Raw genomic sequence first — 20,638 nt, 5'->3', positions numbered from 1 at the left:
AGAAGAAACATAACATGTGATACTGATGATTTTTGACTTTGTACTTTTCATTAAGGTGATAAGGACAACTCAATATTATAGGCTGTTGTTTGTTTGTGGCGATGCTCATGATATCAAGCACTGATTTGTCTGGCCCCATGTGAAGATCATAATAGGAAACAGATTAAATACAGTGAATAATCAAGGATGGTTATTTGGTAGAAGTAGGGAGTATATTTATATTTATTTGTGTGCGTGTGTGCGTGCGTGTGTGTGCGTGTGTGTGCGTGTGCGTGTGTGTGTAGAACTGAGGACAGCAGCTCCAAATTGACCATTTAAACAAATTGAAGAATACTAAATGTTTGGTACTTATGATACCAGTAACATACCCTGTAAGTATATAACCATGGTTGTGGGTCAGCCTTACCCTCACAGCGTTCGCTACATGCCGAAGGTCCTAGTCTCGTTCCGAACATGGATACAAAATACGTGACGCCCATTTATGGCCTCTGATCCCTCGTGATATTGCTGGACTGTTGCTCAAAGCGGCATTATAATAACTACTGACAAATCAAAGAAATGGCCGACAGGTTATCTCTATAGAATGAACAATTGTACATTTCGGTTGTAGCAAATGATTTTAACCAACATTGCTTTGTGCAAGTGCGGATGTTAGCAAGCTGGCAAATGCCAGTGTCATTGGATCCAAAACTTTATCGTCAACGGTTAACTGAAGCTACACTATCGGCATTTATCACGTCATGTGTTTAGTCCATGAATGTGGTTTACCTGTAAAGCGATACAACTCTGCAAACACCAAAGAAAACGACCCTGTCTTAACTGAGAAAACACACATGAACATACTCTTTCCATAAACTATTAATACATGGTACCGCGGCATTCGTCGTATCGCGGCATTTGTTATTTCCGGTAGTTCACGCGGGACACGCCTCTTAGCGGCTGTCCATTAATGCAAATCAGTAACCAGGAAGTGCTCACTTCGTAAACAATTTCAATTTCCTTGGAATGTTCCGTCTTCTGTTAGTAAGGAGTTATTAATGCGTTGATACTTACTTCTGGCATCTTTTTTAATATTGCCTTTTCGCTATCTATCAATGGACAACGATATAACCCCCAGTTTCCCAAGTAAACATTCTCTATCGACCTGAACTAGATCATCTGCATATTCATGGCGACTAATAAGGTAACGGAAGTTACGTACGTAGTCCGCACATTTTTTCCCGCTCCGTGGCTGGAATCTATTAGGAGATCATAATTATTAAGGGCCATTATGCCATACTTAGAAATACGTTCTTCACTAGTAGCCAAATCATAAATACATACTTTGGGCATACTAGGAGTGCTTTTTTAATATATTAAATGTTAACTTTTAACATTTTTTCATTTGTTGGACAAATTGATGTCATCCAATTTAAAAAAAATAAATCTTTAATATCATTTCTGATATTTTGTGGTAATATTTTAAAAATATTTTTTCTTACTTTTCGGTAAATATGCTTTGGATAACGCATTCAGAATTTTACTTGTGCTGTCTTTGCACTTGTCTGGACAAATCACAGAAGACTGGCATCATCATACTTAGTGGTTGGTAGAATTATGTCCTGCTTTTGTCCAATTCGGACCTTCATCACCTTGTTCATACACAACTTTTCCCTGTACCGCGATACTATGGAGTTCTCTCCCTTGTCAAACTGAGCGCCAAGCTCCTTCCCACCGCGTGACACCTTCGTTACACTCTCGGTAACATAATATAGATAGCTCCGCGAACGGGCTATCGCTATGAGGAGCTTGACTGAGCGCCAGGCCCGGCTTTTACTCGGCGAGACTAATGTAAATAATGAACTGTTATCAGTAAAATATGCATATCTAGATAAAATAAATGACACCTGATAAAGAGAACGCGAATAATCATAAAGGCTAGTGAGTCCATTTTGTTCCGTTTAGCGTACATGACAAGTACTGCGATACCCTGAGGTTGCAGGCTAATATTAGCGTAACGCTCTTCTCTGGGTATGTGAGCGATATTGGACCGGTCTTTCCCGAATGAAATCCGGGTTTATAGACGACTCCTGACAGCGTCATTTGTTGCAACGATGCGTGGAGTTGGAGATTCAGCGCGTCAACAAATGACTGGATGACCAGCTGATGACACTGACAGGAAAATGAGCTTTTCTAGTCACAGAAATGAAGCCAGCGGTGTCGGTGTTACTGAGTTGTCTATGCTTTGCACTCTGTCAAGATGACGAACCAGGTAGTGCCATGTCACTAATTGAGAGTCATGTTTCTATTTTTTGACAGATCCATTAAATGATTTTCCCAAAGAGATTCGCTCTGGCATATGTGTCATTAGATCTAGACTTACAAAGGAGAGTAGCCGTGTATTTATCTCTACATCATTCTGAATGTTGTTATTTCAGTGATAAAATTTAAATAAACGTCTACCTCAAATGAATTAACCCGGAATGCGCCACACACATTGTACCTTATATTTACCTTTTTTCAATATAAACATCTCAAATTATTTCAACAATGGTAATGTTTTATGCTATGGAAATGTATGCATAGCAAAATATGATGATGATGATGATGGTGATGATGATTATGATGGTGGCGGGCAAATGTTCCAGACTATGACAACCTTCTGTATGGTGGCATCTGGAGATTGCCAGCACCAAGTCCAACTCTTGGAGAAGAGGACATCTCAAAAGCTGTTGAGGTAAATCATGACCACCTGCTACTGCAATGCATGTATTTTCCCCTATTGTTGATACGTCTAGAAAATACACATTAAATAAAGTATGAAGGAAGGGGTGTAATGTATTCAAATGCAAATCAAGATTGGTAGCCTCATTTGTGTGATTATGCAAATGGAGGCTTAATTGACAATGGTGCAGTAACGCAAGATTTTGTAGGTTGCAAAAATTGAAAATACCGTATTCGACGTAATAAGCTCCCGGCTCCAATAAAAACCCACAGCGATATTTGCTAATATATTGGCTAGTGAACAATTCCAATTCCTTTCGATTGATCAATGTTCACAAGACTTATCTATTCGTGTATAGTAGTACACACTCGTGTGTAATATGCACCCTTAATTATGGGCAATTAAATTCTTGAAAAATATATATCTGTCATGTATGATACACACGCTTTTCTTTTGTATCATTTCAGGCTGTCAGCATAAACCACGAAATTCTTTCAACTCTGTTGTTTTTCACCAAAATTTAATTCTAATAAGAGCCCCCTATTTCTAATTTTGAGAGCGCCCTGGGCGCTTATTATGTCGAATACGGTATGGGATTATATCAGTTTGAACAGTTTAGATTTTGTAAGGAAAGTTTAGACAAATAATCATGGGTATTTTTGTATTTGCACCAGTACAGCTAGTACATTACATTATTAATGTACACTATATATCTTAGTGACCTGACGCAAGTAGAGGCCTGTGCATATGGTCATATCCCTATTGCGTAAATTGATGCTCAACTTGTCAATCACTGGATTGCCTGGCCCAGATTTTATTATTTGCCGACTGCCGTCATAGAACTGGTATATTGCTAGATGTGGCATTAAACAACAAACAAAATAGTTGTAATGTCAATGGATTATTTCATTAAGCAAGTGATAGGCAACTGGTTGGACCAAATATATATCTTTTCCTCTTCTTTGCACAAAGTTGAGTTGTAAATATTTTCTTTGTGCTTTGATAAGATAATGCGATCATTTGAAGCAAACATAAAATCCCTGCATCCAACGGTTGATGTACATCAGGTAACACTTCACTCAGTTGCCAGAAATTATGAAATGTTATTTTGTTTGTTTGTTGTTTAACACCACACTCAGTTATATTCCAGCTTTATGGCGGCAGTCTGTAAACAATCGAGTCTGGGCCAGACAATCCAGTGATTGACATCATGAACATCGATCCACGCAATGGGGATATGATGACATGCATCAACCAAGTCAGCAAGCCTGACCACCCAATCCTGTTAGTCGCCTATTACAACAAGCATGACTTGCTGAAGATCTATTCTACCCCGGATCTTCATGGGTCAATTGAATTATGAAATGAGTCCTGTAACTATGTAACTGTAACTATGATTACACATTGAAGCAATCACCCCAACATGTTTATATATTTGAATGAACAGTTTAATATATGCATGCACATTAAACCAGTTATATTTATAAGAATATTAAGTTTTGTTTTAAAAAACAATTATGTAAAAAAGACATGACTGGACGACTGGTGTTGATGATAACCTGCTGGTCTCATGCAAGGATAATCTTGGGGATTCAAACAAATAAAAAATAAAATAAGCTTCCTACATTAAAATATTTAGCCCTGGTTTTCTTTACAAAGTATTCACACAAGATTTAAAATTCCTTGTATTAGAGTGCCAATGGTGCAATTAGAATCGTAATAGCACAGTTAAAATAAGTTTAAAATTGGCCGCGTTACACAAAGTGACCCTAACGCTAAGACTTATGACAATCATAGCGCTATGATCGGTTCTTGTAACAGGGACCTGGTGCCTTAAGAGACACTTAGAGCTTATATATTTATTTATTGTTTATTATTTTGAGCCAGTGCTGACTGAACTTTCACAAACTAAGACTGTAGAAAGACGTGAAAACTGAAACCTAAATGCTTAGCGTGATGTATACATGCACTGGGAATTTAGAAATTGAACATGGCACAATGAAAGGGAAGAGGATAGTCTGTATAAACAAATCCTCAACAAATGAGTCCCAACTTAAAGGTTAACCCTATAATTTCAAAATAGCTGTATCCCCGTGAAGATCCAGGATGTAATTGGTCTTCAGCCTCCCGTGTTTGTCATAAGAGGCGACTAACGGGATCGGGTGGTCAGGCTGGCTGACTTGGTTGATGCATGTCATCGTATCCTAATTGTGAAGGTCGATGCTTGTGATCTCAGGACTGTCTGGTCCAGACTAAATTAATATAGACCTCTGTCATGAGGTTGGAATATTGCTTAGTGTGGTGTTAAACAAACCAACAAGTATAACAGCTGTCAGCCCAACAAGACAGTTGGTTAGGTGACCCAAAGTGTTGCCTGCCTATCTTCAAAATTACCTGCCCGCACTCAGGCGTTATAAATATTGAAAAAATCACACAAAATAAGTGATAAATCAAGTCTTGATTCATATGAAATAATGCAAAAAAACACTTGAGAATCTACAAGGAGTTATTATAAAACTGTATTTAAGTAGTCTTTTCTGCCAGACAGTTGGGCAGGTGGAGGGAAATTTCATGCAGCTGGACAGACTTGTGGAAACTGTCAAGGTTGACTGACTTGTGGAAACTGTCAAGGTTGACAGACTTGTGGAAACTGTCAAGGTTGACTGACTTGTGGAAACTGTCTAGGTTGACAGACTTGTGGAAACTGTCTAGGTTGACAGACTTGTGGAAACTGTAAAGGTTGACTGACTTGTGGAAACTGTCAAGGTTGACTGACTTGTGGAAACTGTCAAGGTTGACTGACTTGTGGAAACTGTCAAGGTTGACTGACTTGTGGAAACTGTCATAGTTGACTGACTTTGATGAAACTTTCAAGGTTGACTGACTTGTGGAAACTGTAAAGGTTGACTGACTTGTGGAAACTAAAGGTTGACTGACTTGTGGAAACTGTCAAGGTTGACTGACTTGTGGAAACTGTCAAGGTTGACTGACTTGTGGAAACTGTCATAGTTGACTGACTTTGATGAAACTGTCAAGGTTGACTGACTTGTTGAAACTGTCAAGGTTGACTGACTTGTGGAAACTGTAAAGGTTGACTGACTTGTGGAAACTAAAGGTTGACTGACTTGTGGAAACTGTCAAGGTTGACTGACTTGTGGAAACTGTCAAGGTTGACTGACTTGTGGAAACTGTCAAGGTTGACTGACTTGTGGAAACTGTCATAGTTGACTGACTTTGATGAAACTGTCAAGGTTGACTGACTTGTGGAAACTGTAAAGGTTGACTGACTTGTGGAAACTGTCAAGGTTGACTGACTTGTGGAAACTGTCAAGGTTGACTGACTTGTGGAAACTGTCAAGGTTGACTGACTTGTGGAAACTGTCATAGTTGACTGACCTTGATGAAACTGTCAAGGTTGACTGACTTGTGGAAACTGTCAAGGTTGACTGACTTGTGGAAACTGTCAAGGTTGACTGACTTGTGGAAACTGTCATAGTTGACTGACTTTGATGAAACTGTCAAGGTTGACTGACTTGTGGAAACTGATAAGGTTGACTGACTTGTGGAAACTGTCATAGTTGACTGACTTTGATGAAACTGTCAAGGTTGACTGACTTGTGGAAACTGTCAAGGTTGACTGACTGGTGGAAACTGTCAAGGTTGACCGACTTGTGGAAACTGTCAAGGTTGACCGACTTGTGGAAACTGTCAAGGTTGACTGACTTGTGGAAACTGTCAAGGTTGACTGACTTTGATGAAACTGTCATAGTTGACTGACTTGTTGAAACTGTCAAGGTTGACTGACTTGTGGAAACTGTCAAGGTTGACTGACTTGTGGAAACTGTCAAGGTTGACTGACTTGTGGAAACTGTCATAGTTGACTGACTTTGATGAAACTGTCAAGGTTGACTGACTTGTGGAAACTGTCAAGGTTGACTGACTTGTGGAAACTGTCAAGGTTGACTGACTTGTGGAAACTGTCAAGGTTGACTGACTTGTGGAAACTGTCAAGGTTGACTGACTTGTAACTCCATGTTGACTACATTGGGTGCAACACAAACATTGAATACAATAACTGAAGACAAACATCTTAGATAACATATTTTACTTGAATCTAAAGTATTATTCCTGTTGGCAGACCTACATTCCAAAGGGAAAACCTAAATATCTTAATGAGTACTATGTGCCACACCCGAAACAACAAACATTTCAGTCTCTGGTATCTGCTGAAGGTTTTGTGGGGTTGAGCTTGTTTTCAGTTATTATGGCGACACTTTTGAACTGACTCCACCTCTCTTTCAGACCGCCATAGCATTCCTGGAACAAAGAACGCGGCGTAATTTAAGGAAGCCTGATGGAAGTCTGCGTCCATACACCGTTCGAAACCTTCTCAAAATGGTGAGGCACATCATATTCAATGTTTATCATATACAGAGGGTCTTGAATTACAACTGTGTGTTTGTTTACTCATAGAATACTACTTGTATAATGTTGAACCCCGTTGTCTCCAACTCAGATGGGCCGAGTCCGTGGTTGTGTCAAACTTGCAGTCTGCTCCGATACCCTTATACCATATTTAGCACTGTTAACCCAAATGTGTCAAATTCGCTGTTGTCTGAAATGCAATTCATAATCCCAAGAGATAAAAATAAGCTAAAACTTACCCTGTGAGATGAACCACATTGACAGGATGGAGTTTTTTCCACAATTCATCTGTTTATGTAGCAGAGGCAACCTTACCTTGTCAGCTTGGTGACTGGTTTGTTTGTTTGTTTGTTGTTTAACGCCGCTCTCAGCAATATTGCAGATGTATGACGGCGGTCTGTAAATAATCGAGTCTGGACCAGACAATCCAGTGATTGATATCATGACCATCGATCTACGCAATTGAGATACGATGACACGCATCAACCAGGTCAGCGAGCCTGACCACCCGATACTTGGTGACTGGCTTAACATCTTTGGTCAACGAAGCACCTGACCTTGGGTCTGTTGTTTGAATTCGATCCTGAGAATTTGAAATTGTATGGCCGTTGCATTGGCGTCGAACACAGTGTTGAGCATTATTTTAGCATGATAAGTCACAGTTCCCTCCTTTGCGGTCTGGCACATACCATCTGTTGACAGGGGAGTATGTACGAGGTTCACCTCTTTGGTCATGTGGACAAGGTGTCCGACCTCGGATCAAAAGGTCCGGGGTATGAATCCTATTATTGGAATCGGAAATATTATGGAATATTTACATGAGTATAAATATAGTATAAATATAGTATAAACAATATTATTTAGATACAATGTGTGAAGCCCATCCTGGTGGGGTTTGTTGTAATGTTGAATCAGTAAATAATTCTGATAGCAGCCTCTCTCAAATAACAAGTGCGGTTGGGTTGCTTTGTGGTTAAAGTGTTCGCTTGTCATGCTGAAGACTTGGGTTCAATTCCCCACATGGATGCAATGTGTGAAGTCCATTTCTGGTGTTCCCCGCCATGATATTGATGTAATATAGCTAAAAGCGGCGTATGACCATGCTCATTCACTCTCACATAATATCATTTTTTTGTTAAGAGTTTGTTTTTTTGTTTTTTTCAGAAACTTGTATTTACAAGTGACGACCGAGAACCCTACCTTCACAGCGTCATGTCCCAAAGCGACAAACCCCAGCCGATGTCCACGTTACTTGTCTTCGGATCCACATACACATTCCACATTACTTGGACATCCAAGGATTTTGTCTTTGGGCACAATTTTATTGTTACCATGTATCCCAAAGGGAACTTTCACATATTTGCTCACACATCCACAAATGAGGAGTTTTCTCCTCATCGGAGGAAAAATCAAACCACAGTGCCATTCCATGAGGAGTCAAGCTCATCAGTGTGTTCCTTGTTGTCTAGTGGTGGATCTCAAGACGCTGCGCTGTTTGCGACGAGATCCTGCACGCTGAGGAGGGCGGACGTTTTGAGGGATCTACATTCTTGTGATAACAGCCCCCAGGGGAGTTTGTATACAGACTTTGGTGCTCAGACTGTTACAAAGTCCTGTGTTAAAAGATCTGATATTTATTTGAATTTTACAGTGATGACTTACAATACGTGGAACTTCAACTCCCGACCAGAGAAAGGGAGCCATCATTATGTGGACAGGATCAAAAGGCTTGGACAGGTAATTCTAAACTTTGTTAATGATTTTTGTTTGTTTGTTGTTAACACCGGACTCAGCAATATTCCAGATATATGACGGCGGTCTGTAAATAATCAAGACAATAATACCAGACAATCAATGATTTACATCATGAACATCGATCCACACAATTGGAATACGATGACATGCATCAGCCAAGTCAGCGAGCCTGAACCATCTGATTCCATTAGTCGCCACTTACAACAAGCACAATCGCCTTTTACAGCAAGCATGGGTTGCTGAAGATCTCTTCTAACCCGGATATTCACGGGTCACCATGTTAAGGATGTGATTGCTATCATTAAATAATCATGAGGAAAACCAGCATTTTTACCAATTAAAGTGTCCAAATTTGCTGTAAAATATTATTAAAAATGATATTTTTGATTGCATTTTTTGAATATTTTCTGAAGGAAATTGAGCTCAATATGCTCCTATCTAACTGACCAAGACTTTCATATATATAAAGAATGCAAACTGTTGTGGCCATCTGCTATTTGTCCCCATTAATATTTTCAGGCACATATTATGAATACCTGTGTATAGTACAGGCGACTGAACTGGTGATTGGCTGGACACAATGGCGTAGCGATGGTGCCAGGGTGGTTGTCCACTGGCAACTGCTATTAGCTGCAGGGCGTGTTCCTCATAGGGTTCATAGTAGGAGTGTCTTGACTGATCAAACAATCGATATCCATTCAGAAATCCTACCATTAATTTATGATTATTCAATTCTGATTGGTCGATCAAAGGTATCAAATCACAACCAGCTGATTGAAACCTGCAAATTGACAGCAACATCTCCTTTGGAAGCTAATACTTGTAGAAAAGTATTTTTTTCTCAGTCTTTGTAGGTAGGTATTATTGTTAATAATCATATGTACAACTATAGGTTTAAATATGACTATTTGTAGTTCTGTAATATTCATACTATATGATTATATATTTGGGGCAGAAAGCATGACAGAAGTTGACAAAGAAGTGTTTTTCAGGTTTTATGTATCCAGAGCTTGAAATCTGGATCCTACAGCCAACAGTGACAACCTTTCTTTTGCATCACAATGGTCGCCGTGACTTCAATATAGTGACATGGAGTATTGAAGTTAACCTTGCAAGGCTTAATTAAATTTCTTTGGGGTTGCCCACTGTTGCATTATGAAATTGACCGTGTGTTTCGTTACAGGTAACCTAATTCTTCTGAACAAAAAGTATGTTACTTCCTAAATGTGCCTGTCCCCATGATCTGGTGTATAGGATGTATGCTCAGAGAGCGGAAGGTTGGTGGTTCCATCCTAGGCCAGGTCAGACCAAAACATGTGAAAACGTGGTACTTGGTTTTAACGGTGCCTGGCACTTGGTATAAGGGGATTAATCAAGAATCGGACAAGTGCTGGCAGCTACTCACACTTGCATGCACATGGCTATATTAGTGCAATGATCTTGAATGCAACATTAAACACCATTTCACTTCACCTTACCTGAGCCGTCCACCAACATTATACTGGTGTCTCATCATATAACTGAAACAATGATTAAAGCAAATTCTTTCTCACTACATTTCATGGCAAGCAAGGATTAAGATTTATTTCCTTTGGCTAGATAGCAATAGATGTATTTAATTGTCAACACTGAAATAGATTTATCTTTGGTGTCTTTTAAGGTGATAAATGCCCATAAGCCAGACATCATAGCATTCCAGGAGGTGAGGTTCGAGTACCAGAAGGGAGGAGAGCTGGGACCAAACCAAGCTCAACACCTGGCTGACATGCTGCAGGGCTACCAGGTGAGGTTTGTGTACAGAAGGGAGATCTGGCTGACATGCTGCAGGGGTACCAGGTGAGGTTTGTGTAGAGAAGGGAGATCTGGCTGACATGCTGTGGGGGTACCAGGTGAGGTTTGTGTAGAGAAGGGAGATCTGGCTGACATGCTGTGGGGGTACCAGGTGAGGTTTGTGTACAGAAGGGAGATCTGGCTGACATGCTGCAGGGCTACCAGGTGAGGTTTGTGTAGAGAAGGGAGATCTGGCTGACATGCTGTGGGGGTACCAGGTGAGGTGTGTGTAGAGAAGGGAGATCTGGCTGACATGCTGTGGGGGTACCAGGTGAGGTTTGTGTACAGAAGGGAGATCTGGCTGACATGCTGCAGGGGTACCAGGTGAGGTGTGTGTAGAGAAGGGAGATCTGGCTGACATGCTGTGGGGGTACCAGGTGAGGTTTGTGTACAGAAGGGAGATCTGGCTGACATGCTGCAGGGCTACCAGGTGAGGTGTGTGTAGAGAAGGGAGATCTGGCTGACATGCTGTGGGGGTACCAGGTGAGGTTTGTGTACAGAAGGGAGATCTGGCTGACATGCTGTGGGGGTACCAGGTGCAGTTTGTGTGTTTCTCACATTTGTTTATAGTTTCATTGAATGAGCTTTGTCACAAGATATGTTGTTCAGGTACTGGGAGCTTATTTTAAGGAATTTTGAACCCAGGATTATTTAAACCCAGTTTAAGTGGCCATCTCCTGACTCTCGTGTTGCAGTTCGTGTATCAGCCTGCACAGCTCCAGCCTAACAGTGTAAAGGATGGGCGGACAGAGGAGGGTGTGGCCGTGTTCTCGCGCTACCCTATCACATCTCATCACTCGCTGCCTCTGTTCAGGTTGGTCTCATTAAAGCATTTGAAGTGGAATTTTCATCTTATTTGCGTCATTGTTTGGACCAGGATGTTACGTAACGGACAGGGACGGGGGGTCGGTATAGCCTAGAATATTGCTAAAACCATACTCACTTAACGGACAGGGACGGGGTGGTGGTATAGCCTAGAATATTGCTAAAACCATACTCACTTAACGGACGGGGACGGGGTGGTGGTATAGCCTAGAATATTGCTAAAACCAAAAGCACTTAACGGACAGGGACGGGGTGGTGGTATAGCCTAGAATATTGCTAAAACCATACTCACGTAACGGACATGGACGGGGTGGTGGTATAGCCTAGAATATTGCTAAAACCATACTCACTTAACGGACAGGGACGGGGTGGTGGTATAGCCTAGAATATTGCTAAAACCAAAAGCACTTAACGGACATGGACGGGGTGGTGGTATAGCCTAGAATATTGCTAAAACCATACTCACTTAACGGACATGGACGGGGTGGTGGTATAGCCTAGAATATTGCTAAAACCATACCCCCTTAACGGACGGGGACGGGGTGGTGGTATAGCCTAGAATATTGCTAAAACCATACTCACTTAACGGACATGGACGGGGTGGTGGTATAGCCTAGAATATTGCTAAAACCATACTCACTTAACGGACATGGACGGGGTGGTGGTATAGCCTAGAATATTGCTTAAACCAAAAGCACTTAACGGACGGGGACGGGGTGGTGGTATAGCCTAGAATATTGCTAAAACCATACCCCCTTAACGGACAGGGACGGGGTGGTGGTATAGCCTAGAATATTGCTAAAACCAAAAGCACTTAACGGACGGGGACGGGGTGGTGGTATAGCCTAGAATATTGCTAAAACCATACCCCCTTAACGGACAGGGACGGGGTGGTGGTATAGCCTAGAATATTGCTAAAACCATACCCCCTTAACGGACGGGGACGGGGTGGTGGTATAGCCTAGAATATTGCTAAAACCATACTCACTTAACAGACAGGGATTGGGTGGTGGTATAGCCTAGAATATTGCTAAAACCATACCCCCTTAACGGACGGGGACGGGGTGGTGGTATAGCCTAGAATATTGCTAAAACCATACTCACTTAACGGACAGGGACGGGGTGGTGGTATAGCCTAGAATATTGCTAAAACCATACCCCCTTAACGGACGGGGACGGGGTGGTGGTATAGCCTAGAATATTGCTAAAACCATACTCACTTAAAGGACAGGGACGGGGTGGTGGTATAGCCTAGAATATTGCTAAAACCATACTCACTTAACGGACATGGACGGGGTGGTGGTATTGCCTAGAATATTGCTAAAACCATACTCACTTAACGGACAGGGACGGGGTGGTGGTATAGCCTAGAATATTGCTAAAACCATACTCACTTAACAGACAGGGACGGGGCGGTGGTATAGCCTAGAATATTGCTAAAACCATACTCACTTAACGGACAGGGACGGGGTGGTGGTATAGCCTAGAATATTGCTAAAACCATACTCACTTTACAGAAATGCAGAAATTTGAACATTTCTACACACACCTGCTTTGAAGCTTTCCTAACGTTCAAACATTTGAAAGTCATTATTAGGTTTTCTGTGCATTACAATCTTACAACCCTAACTAACTCAACTGATGGGATTCCTAGGGACATTCCAGGTCAGAATAGGTTCCCAGGGCCCCATTCCATGAAGCTAGGATTGTCATGAGTCATATGTTAATGTATAGGAGTTACAGTTGTGTCTGTGCTGAGATGGAACAGGGTCCAGTGTCTCATGCATGTCGTAAGAGCTCACTTTAACTGAGACTGGATACAAATGATAGTGGTTTTCCTCATCCAAACAACTACGATTAATATTGCAGGCACAGGACAAAAAGTAATTGTAAATCAGTCAGCGGTATAAAAAACAATTTCAAATATCTTCTTTTTTTATCTACCCCCCCCCCGCCCCTCCCAAGTTATATGGGGGGATATAGTAATCACCCTGTCTGTCTGTCTGCCCATCTGTATTCATTTTTGTCCGGACCGTATCTCTCAGCCTAATAGGTATTCTTTCTTGAAACTTTGCACACACAAAGACTAGGTTGTCAAGTTAATGCTATTTAGGGAATTTTTATTTTCATTTTGACTCTGTTCATAGTGATGTGATGTGTGATATCTCTAAAACTAATAAGTACTCTTTCATGACATATTGCGTCACAAAGACCAGGTTGTCAACTGGTGCCCTTTGCTATTTAGGGACTTTTAGAATATCTTTTTTTGTTTCCACGGCAACAAGTTTGAATTTGAGTCTGTAAAGTCTACAAAATTGCCCAGATAGCTGTTCCTCAATGAAGGTAACCAAAGTAACAGAAGGGAAATGTTTTGTTAAATGTGAAAGGTGAGCTTAAGTAACTGTTGATAACTACAGTTGGTAATGCAACAGATTACAGCATAAGGCTTGTACCAGTTGTGTGACTCATACTGTTGCAAAAAAGCACATGGCATACAAATACAAAGTTCCGAATCCCAATTCCATGGTATTCTTTTGATATCTCAAGAGCTACTCTTGTATACAGACAGACAGATTAGACGGGAATACTCTCATCAAGTTGGACAGATCACTCTTTTGGGACTTGTTGTTTCAATCAAATGATTTGTTCTTTCCAATTTGTGGGGGCTTGGGGCATTTCTCATCTTATGATGACACTTGTGATGTCAGTGTTTATATTGGTTGGTTTTGTTAATTATCCTTTAAAAAAATGAAAGGCCTAACTGTACTTTGATCCCATTCAAAACCCAATGTGAAATTGTCATCCCAATCATGACAACTTGTGGTCACGATACATGATTATTTGCACCAATGTATTGTGATGCATATGTGTCACAACTCACTTGCCTGTATTGGGCAGTGGCTCTGAGAAGACACATTCTTGGTTTCTATTTACAACACTCTTGTCTGTGAGTAGTAAGGAGTGTGTGTGTCGTCCATGTTTCAGGAACCAGAGTAACAGTGCAGACCTTCATCAGAGGATGTGTCAACATGTCGAGGTTCAACTACCCAATCAGAAAACTGTAAGTCGGCTGTCCTCTTAATGTAGGTGGGGAACACATGGCCCAGTCGTGCAGAGTAGCCTCCCTTGTGCAGAGTAGCCTCCCTTGCACAACACTATACCAAGCTCTTTCACATAGCAATTACGCAATTACGTTGTAGTTGAAATGAAATGGAAATTCAAATTGACAAACAAAAAAACAAAATTAGCTGGTGGAAGAGTATTTCGCATCACGACAGTCATCACTTGTGTGTAAACGTACAGGTCAATTGGTTCAACTCCTTGCATGGTTGTAGACTGCCTAGCACAGTCAGGAGCTGTGACTGGTGAGAGCTCAGTGAATGGGCTATATCGCCGTGAGGAGCTTGGCACTATGAACAGTTTCTGTGCACATGAGGTGCTTCTTAATATGTTGAATTTGATAGTGGAGTTTTTATCCTAGTCAAATATTTCCTGAACTCCAGAATCAGATAATTGGGCACTTGAGCATTATTCATAAGTATTCAGAATATTCTGGAACTCTGTTTGACTCCTGTTGGACTGGTGTTGATGATGGAAAGAGAGGGTAAGACAGGGCTCCAGATAGATTTCTGAGGTATTGAGTATATACTGAAATGTTATCATTCACATTGGGTATTGATTGTTTTCTTTGGGTATTCAATATATTTGGAGAATTGGTCCCTGCCTAGCAACCTACGCTGGCCGTAAGAGATGACTGGATCTGGTGGTCTAAAACATGGTATTGGTTGATGGCACTTCAACATATCCCGACTGTGTGGATTCTTGCTCATATCAATCACTGGTTTAACTAATCCCGATTCAAGTAGTTTTATGTTGCTGTCATAAAGCTGGAATATTGCTGAGTGAGGTGTTAAAAGACAAACAAACAGTAAACTGGAATCAGTAAGTACCTCTGATACTGATACACTCGTCGATAAAAGTTTAAAACTCCTTGGAAAGCCTCGGAGTTTTAAACTATTATCGACGAGTGTTGATATATTTGATATCAAAAGACACAAGGTTGAGATTCTATTTATCATCCAACATCATTCTTCCAACTTTTTGAGTTTGTAGACAGTAAGAAGCAGTGTTCGTGTAAAAAACATTGCTAACAGCTTCAGTAGCAGAGCCATAAATGATGTCATTTGACTGTGATGTCACAATGGTCTGCATTGTGATGCAATTTCATTCTACAATGTAGATATCGCTTGACCCCGTCGTGATTTTGCTGGAATATTGCTAAAAGCGGCGGAATATTGCTAAAAGCAGCATGAAACCACACTTGCTCACTAGATACCACTTGATCTCACCAAAGCGATATGTCCTGTGGGAGCCAGTTTTGGACGATAAATGATCTTATACCATGCCACATTCCTGCTTCCAGGTCCACATCTTCAACACCCACCTGTCTTTGAGTCACGAGGCCAGGGAGCAGTCAGTGATGGAAATGTGGAACTACATGCGCATGTTTGAGGGAGCAGCCATTTTGACAGGAGACTTAAATGCTGAACCACAAGAAAATGCAATCAGGTTTGTCATGGCAACTTTGTAATACTTTCCTCTCTTGAAAATGAAGATTTCTTCACTGAAGTTGCCAGACTTAGGTTTTACTTGTATGTTTTTCCTTGATATGTCAAAGTTTTGTTCCATTAAACTTTCAGTCATTAGTGTTTATACAGAAACATGTGAAGGTCAATGCTGACAGCCATGTGTCTGTCCGTGTTCACATTTATAACTGTTGACTATATATCCAGGTGAGTCTCTGTGCTGGGGCACTATGTTTGTGTCAATACTGAATTCATTATCTAAAATTAAGAATTACTTTTGTATCCCTATATTAAAAGGAAGACTTTTTTCACTATAGATATCTGCGAGAGAAAACCTCTCTGATAGACACGTGGCAGCATCTCCATGGCAACAGAGGCGGATACACATTCAACACTTTAAATAAGGCCCTCACCAAAAGGGTAAATTATTATTGCTGTCATTCCTATTCATATGTCAAGTGGATACTACTAAAAGGAGGCAAAGGACCACCCTATTCTTTATTGTTACTCAAATTAATATGCCGTGCCATGAGGAGCTGTCGACAGCAGTGTGTGGAGTTCCAGAATTGATTTGTACAGTTATCTGCCCTTGTTGTACACATGACCAGGCAGACTTGATCATTCTAGACGTTTATGGATGGGACAGTTTCTAGAAGCCTGTTTGTACCTAATAAGAGTGACAAGACCCCCCAATTTTCATCCACAAATACATTTACGCTTTTTATTGTCATTGCCTTGCTGTACTGCCATACCACAACACTATGACAATGAAGGTCTGCATATAATATAGTATGTGTCGTTTCTGAGCATCATGGCATCGACACTCAAAAGAGGGTGCTGTCAAGGGTATGTTCGTGTTCTGGGGAAGATTAAAATCCTAAGATAAAAATTCCAAACTGAAGCCGAATCTGATTGGCTCAAGAACCCTTTCATCCTTCATTATATCTGAGTGGTCAAACAGGGATCCATCTAGGATTCCAAACTTCTTTAATGGTCCTGTTATCAGTGAAATACAAGCCATAACATCTGTGGAGGCTTTTTCAACATGAATTGGGAAACTTTTAATTGTAATTTAGGATTTTTGACTGCCATTTGCTGCAGGCTTGGAGCCAAATATCGGCCAACGAGCAGGTCTTAATAGATCCCTGTCAAGGTGTCTCAGATATTCATGCAGAGAGGTATCGTGTCGGAATAAAGGATCTGATTATTATTGTTGTTCCCTGATTTGTGAAACTGGTCCTTACTTGCAGATTGATTACATCTTTGTGAGAAGGCAGAACAATGTCCACATCTTGGACACGGAGGTGCTTGATGATGGAAAGAGAGGGTAAGACAGGGCTCCGGATAATTTTCTGAGCCATTGAGTATTACTCAAATGTTATCTTTCACTTCTTGTATTAGTTTTCTTTGGGTATTCAATATATTTTACTACCTTGGCTTGAGTCTATTGGGTATTTATAAACCATAAACCAATCATTTTTAGAATAATTTTGCTTAACATGCTGTTTCTGGTGAGAATTTGTGCATTATTCACTGCAGCAGAATTCATGCAGATGTGATAAATGAATTTGATGGGCAAATAAAAAACTGAAATAAAGAAATTTAGAGACCCAAACTGAAAAGGCTACATTGGGTACTAATGCACAATGTTGTTTAACTATTGGGTTTTCGAGTTTTATTTGTGTATTTGTAGGCAACTCAAAATTAACTGAGTAATGACAATTTATTTATAGATAACATATGGATAGTTTTCTGTAGGTATTCGATATATTTTAACTCACTTGGGTCCAGTCTGTTTGATATTTTTACACCAATGAGTAGATATTTAAAAAAAAATTCTGCTTGAAATGTTGTTCCAGATGACTTCTAATTTGTATCTGGTTATTAATCCCTAGCAACTTGGGCTGGTACTGGTAACTCATGTATTTGTGGGGTCCTTAGTAGGACCCGAGTACCCACAGGACTACCCGAAACCGTGATTAGTCATGTGATATACTGTTTAAACTTCATGGTAACATTACAAGTCGCTTATGTCTTTCTGGGGGCATGGGTGCCCCGTCGTCTAGGGCACCACAATTCGCTGTTCAGAGTTGCATCCCTTTGGCATACCAGAAACGTATGATTGTGGGTTCGAATCCCGGTTCGCCCCGATTATGTTTCTAGGTTTGTCAGCACCATACCCATGCTCGTGGGTTTCACCGAAGTGGTAAACGTCTGAGACCTGCATCACTTCGGGCTTTCCTCTCACATTAAGCTGACATGCCGCGATATAACTGGAACACTGTTAAAAGCGGCGTTAAACCCAACTCACTCACTCTTTCTGACTATGCCCACATTCTTTCTGACTTTTGAGTAAAGCCTAAATCAACTCCAGATTGTTTTATATGTGTATCTAAATTGTTTTTGCCAGGGATCTGGTAAAACATTTCCCAATCAGATATTTTGTACCCAACTCTGGAGACCTAAAGCGGGTACCTTGATAGGGACAGGTAATAGGGCTCTGGTACCAGGGAAGTAAATTTGGACCCGTCCCAGCCATTATACCTTGGGACACTGACAACAACAAGGGTAGAAAATGTAATAATGATTGTTGGATAATATGAAATTTGGTTGCCCCCAAAATAAGAGTCTGATTGCTGATGTAAGTATTACCTTCACGTCCTGTCAATCAGAGAGTCTGGCGCGAGAGCTACCAATCAGAAAGTCTGACATTTATACGTAACCTCATGATCGGCCAATCAGACAATTTGACGTGATACTTTAAAGGGCCAAATTAAACAGCAGGTCATGACCTAGTGAGACTTTTAATTTGATTTTACATTTATGTTTAGGATTTAGTTGTTAATATTGCCTTGTTAGTGTTCAAAGAAAGATGGAAGATCATAATTTGATGAGGCAACTCCAGTCTTACTTGACTCCACAAACTTGTGGAGATTCTGTGTTAGATTTAGAATTGGTCCCGAGCATATTAAGCTTCTCATTCGTGAGTGAGTAAGTATGTTTTTACGCCGCTTTTAGCAATATTCCAGCAATATCACGGCAGGGGACACCAGAAATGGGCTTCACACATTGTACCCATGTCGGGAATTGAACCCAGGTCGTGAAAAGCATATTCAATATCTTGAATGGACTGTGAAAGATGTGAGGAATCGTCACATGGCACTGGCCTGTGGCAGAGGTACTATGCCACTCTCCTACCCAGAGTTCCATGCGGCCTGCAGCCAGCCAGCATAGTACCTCTGCCACAGGCAAGCGCCATGTGACGATTCCTCACATCTTTCACAGTCCATTCAAGATATTGAATATGCTTTTCATCCGTTTCATGTTTGACAAATCTACCCATTTTCATAAACAAATGTCAAAGAATGATTACGGTTCATAAAGAAAGTAACCTTATATGTGAAAATCTACTTGTTTTTGCGTAGTTTTCCTTTGTTCACATTGGTTGTACGGCTCCACGTGCTGTCATCGAAGCCCAACAGAGAGCTAGCGATACGGTCACTTTGATGTATAAATATATATTGTCATGAAATTCACTGTCGCAGTTCTAGTGGCATATCTATATAATTATGCAAAACAATATGTTAAGCACCCCAAAATACTTGCATTAGTCCGTTCTATACTGATTTCTGAAAAACCGCGTTTATTTACAAAGAAGAGAAAAGTCTGGTCACGCGATATGCAAATTAGCCTGTGGCACACACTCCGGCGCAGTGGTGACTCAGCCTTCTTTGACATTTGTTTATGAAAATGTTTAGACTTGTCAAACATGAAACGGATGAAAAGCATATGCAATATCTTGAATGGACTGTGAAAGATGTGACGAATCGTCACATGGCACTGGCCTGTGGCAGAGGTACTATGCTGGCTGCCGGCCGCATGGAACGCTGGGTAGGAGAGTGCGTGTGGCAGTGGTGTTATGCTGAGTCACCACTGCGCCGGAGTGTGGTACTATCCTGGCTGGCTGCCGGCCGCACGGAACTCTGGGTAAGAGAGTGAATATCGTCGTCCAATATATGACGAATCTCCAGACGTGACGTCATGATAGAACGTTTTATCGTGAAATAAATCCCGCTTCCTTCTTTATTCTTCTTTGCGATTGCGTAGCTATCTTATATTATTATATTTTACCATGATTACACTGGTGTTTGTCCGATCACACAACACAGCCACACTTTCCTTACTTGGGTGGTTGTTGATTTCACTATGTTTATATAACATTTATATTCTGTGTTTTCTGTTTCAGAGAGAAGGCGGCTTCAGACCATGTTCCACTAGTTGCAAACTTTGGTTTTTCATAAATCAAAATAAAACAATTAGTACATGAAACATGTTATTCTTTCATTTGTTGGTGTTGATTCTGTGGTCATTAGAGGCAACTAAATAGCCTTGGCTGGTTAGATTTAGTGACTTGGTGGATGGCATGTCATTGTTTGTTTGTTTGTTGTTTATCGCCACACTCAAACGGCGGTCTGTAAATAACAGGTTTTTCGACTTTGACAAATAATACCCC

General features: G+C 40.8%; 1 protein-coding gene across 1 annotated transcript; it reads left to right on the top strand.

The window, feature by feature from the left end:
• Positions 1–2,072: 2,072 nt before the first annotated feature.
• On the top strand, positions 2,073–20,454 carry LOC124147192. Its single transcript, XM_046517816.2, has 11 exons — positions 2,073–2,251; positions 2,628–2,716; positions 7,007–7,102; positions 8,294–8,866; positions 10,545–10,667; positions 11,410–11,528; positions 14,525–14,600; positions 15,963–16,108; positions 16,443–16,545; positions 17,376–17,452; positions 20,372–20,454. The coding sequence occupies exons 1-11, from the start codon at positions 2,185–2,187 to the stop codon at positions 20,424–20,426; spliced, it is 1,524 nt and encodes a 507-aa protein (XP_046373772.2). The 5' UTR covers positions 2,073–2,184; the 3' UTR covers positions 20,427–20,454.
• Positions 20,455–20,638: the final 184 nt, after the last annotated feature.

The sequence above is a fragment of the Haliotis rufescens genome, unplaced genomic scaffold, assembly GCF_023055435.1.
Source record: "Haliotis rufescens isolate VD_foot unplaced genomic scaffold, xgHalRufe1.0.p SCAF_39, whole genome shotgun sequence".
NCBI classification, from domain to species: domain Eukaryota; kingdom Metazoa; phylum Mollusca; class Gastropoda; order Lepetellida; family Haliotidae; genus Haliotis; species Haliotis rufescens.
This window is presented reverse-complemented; position numbering and strand designations above follow the sequence as displayed.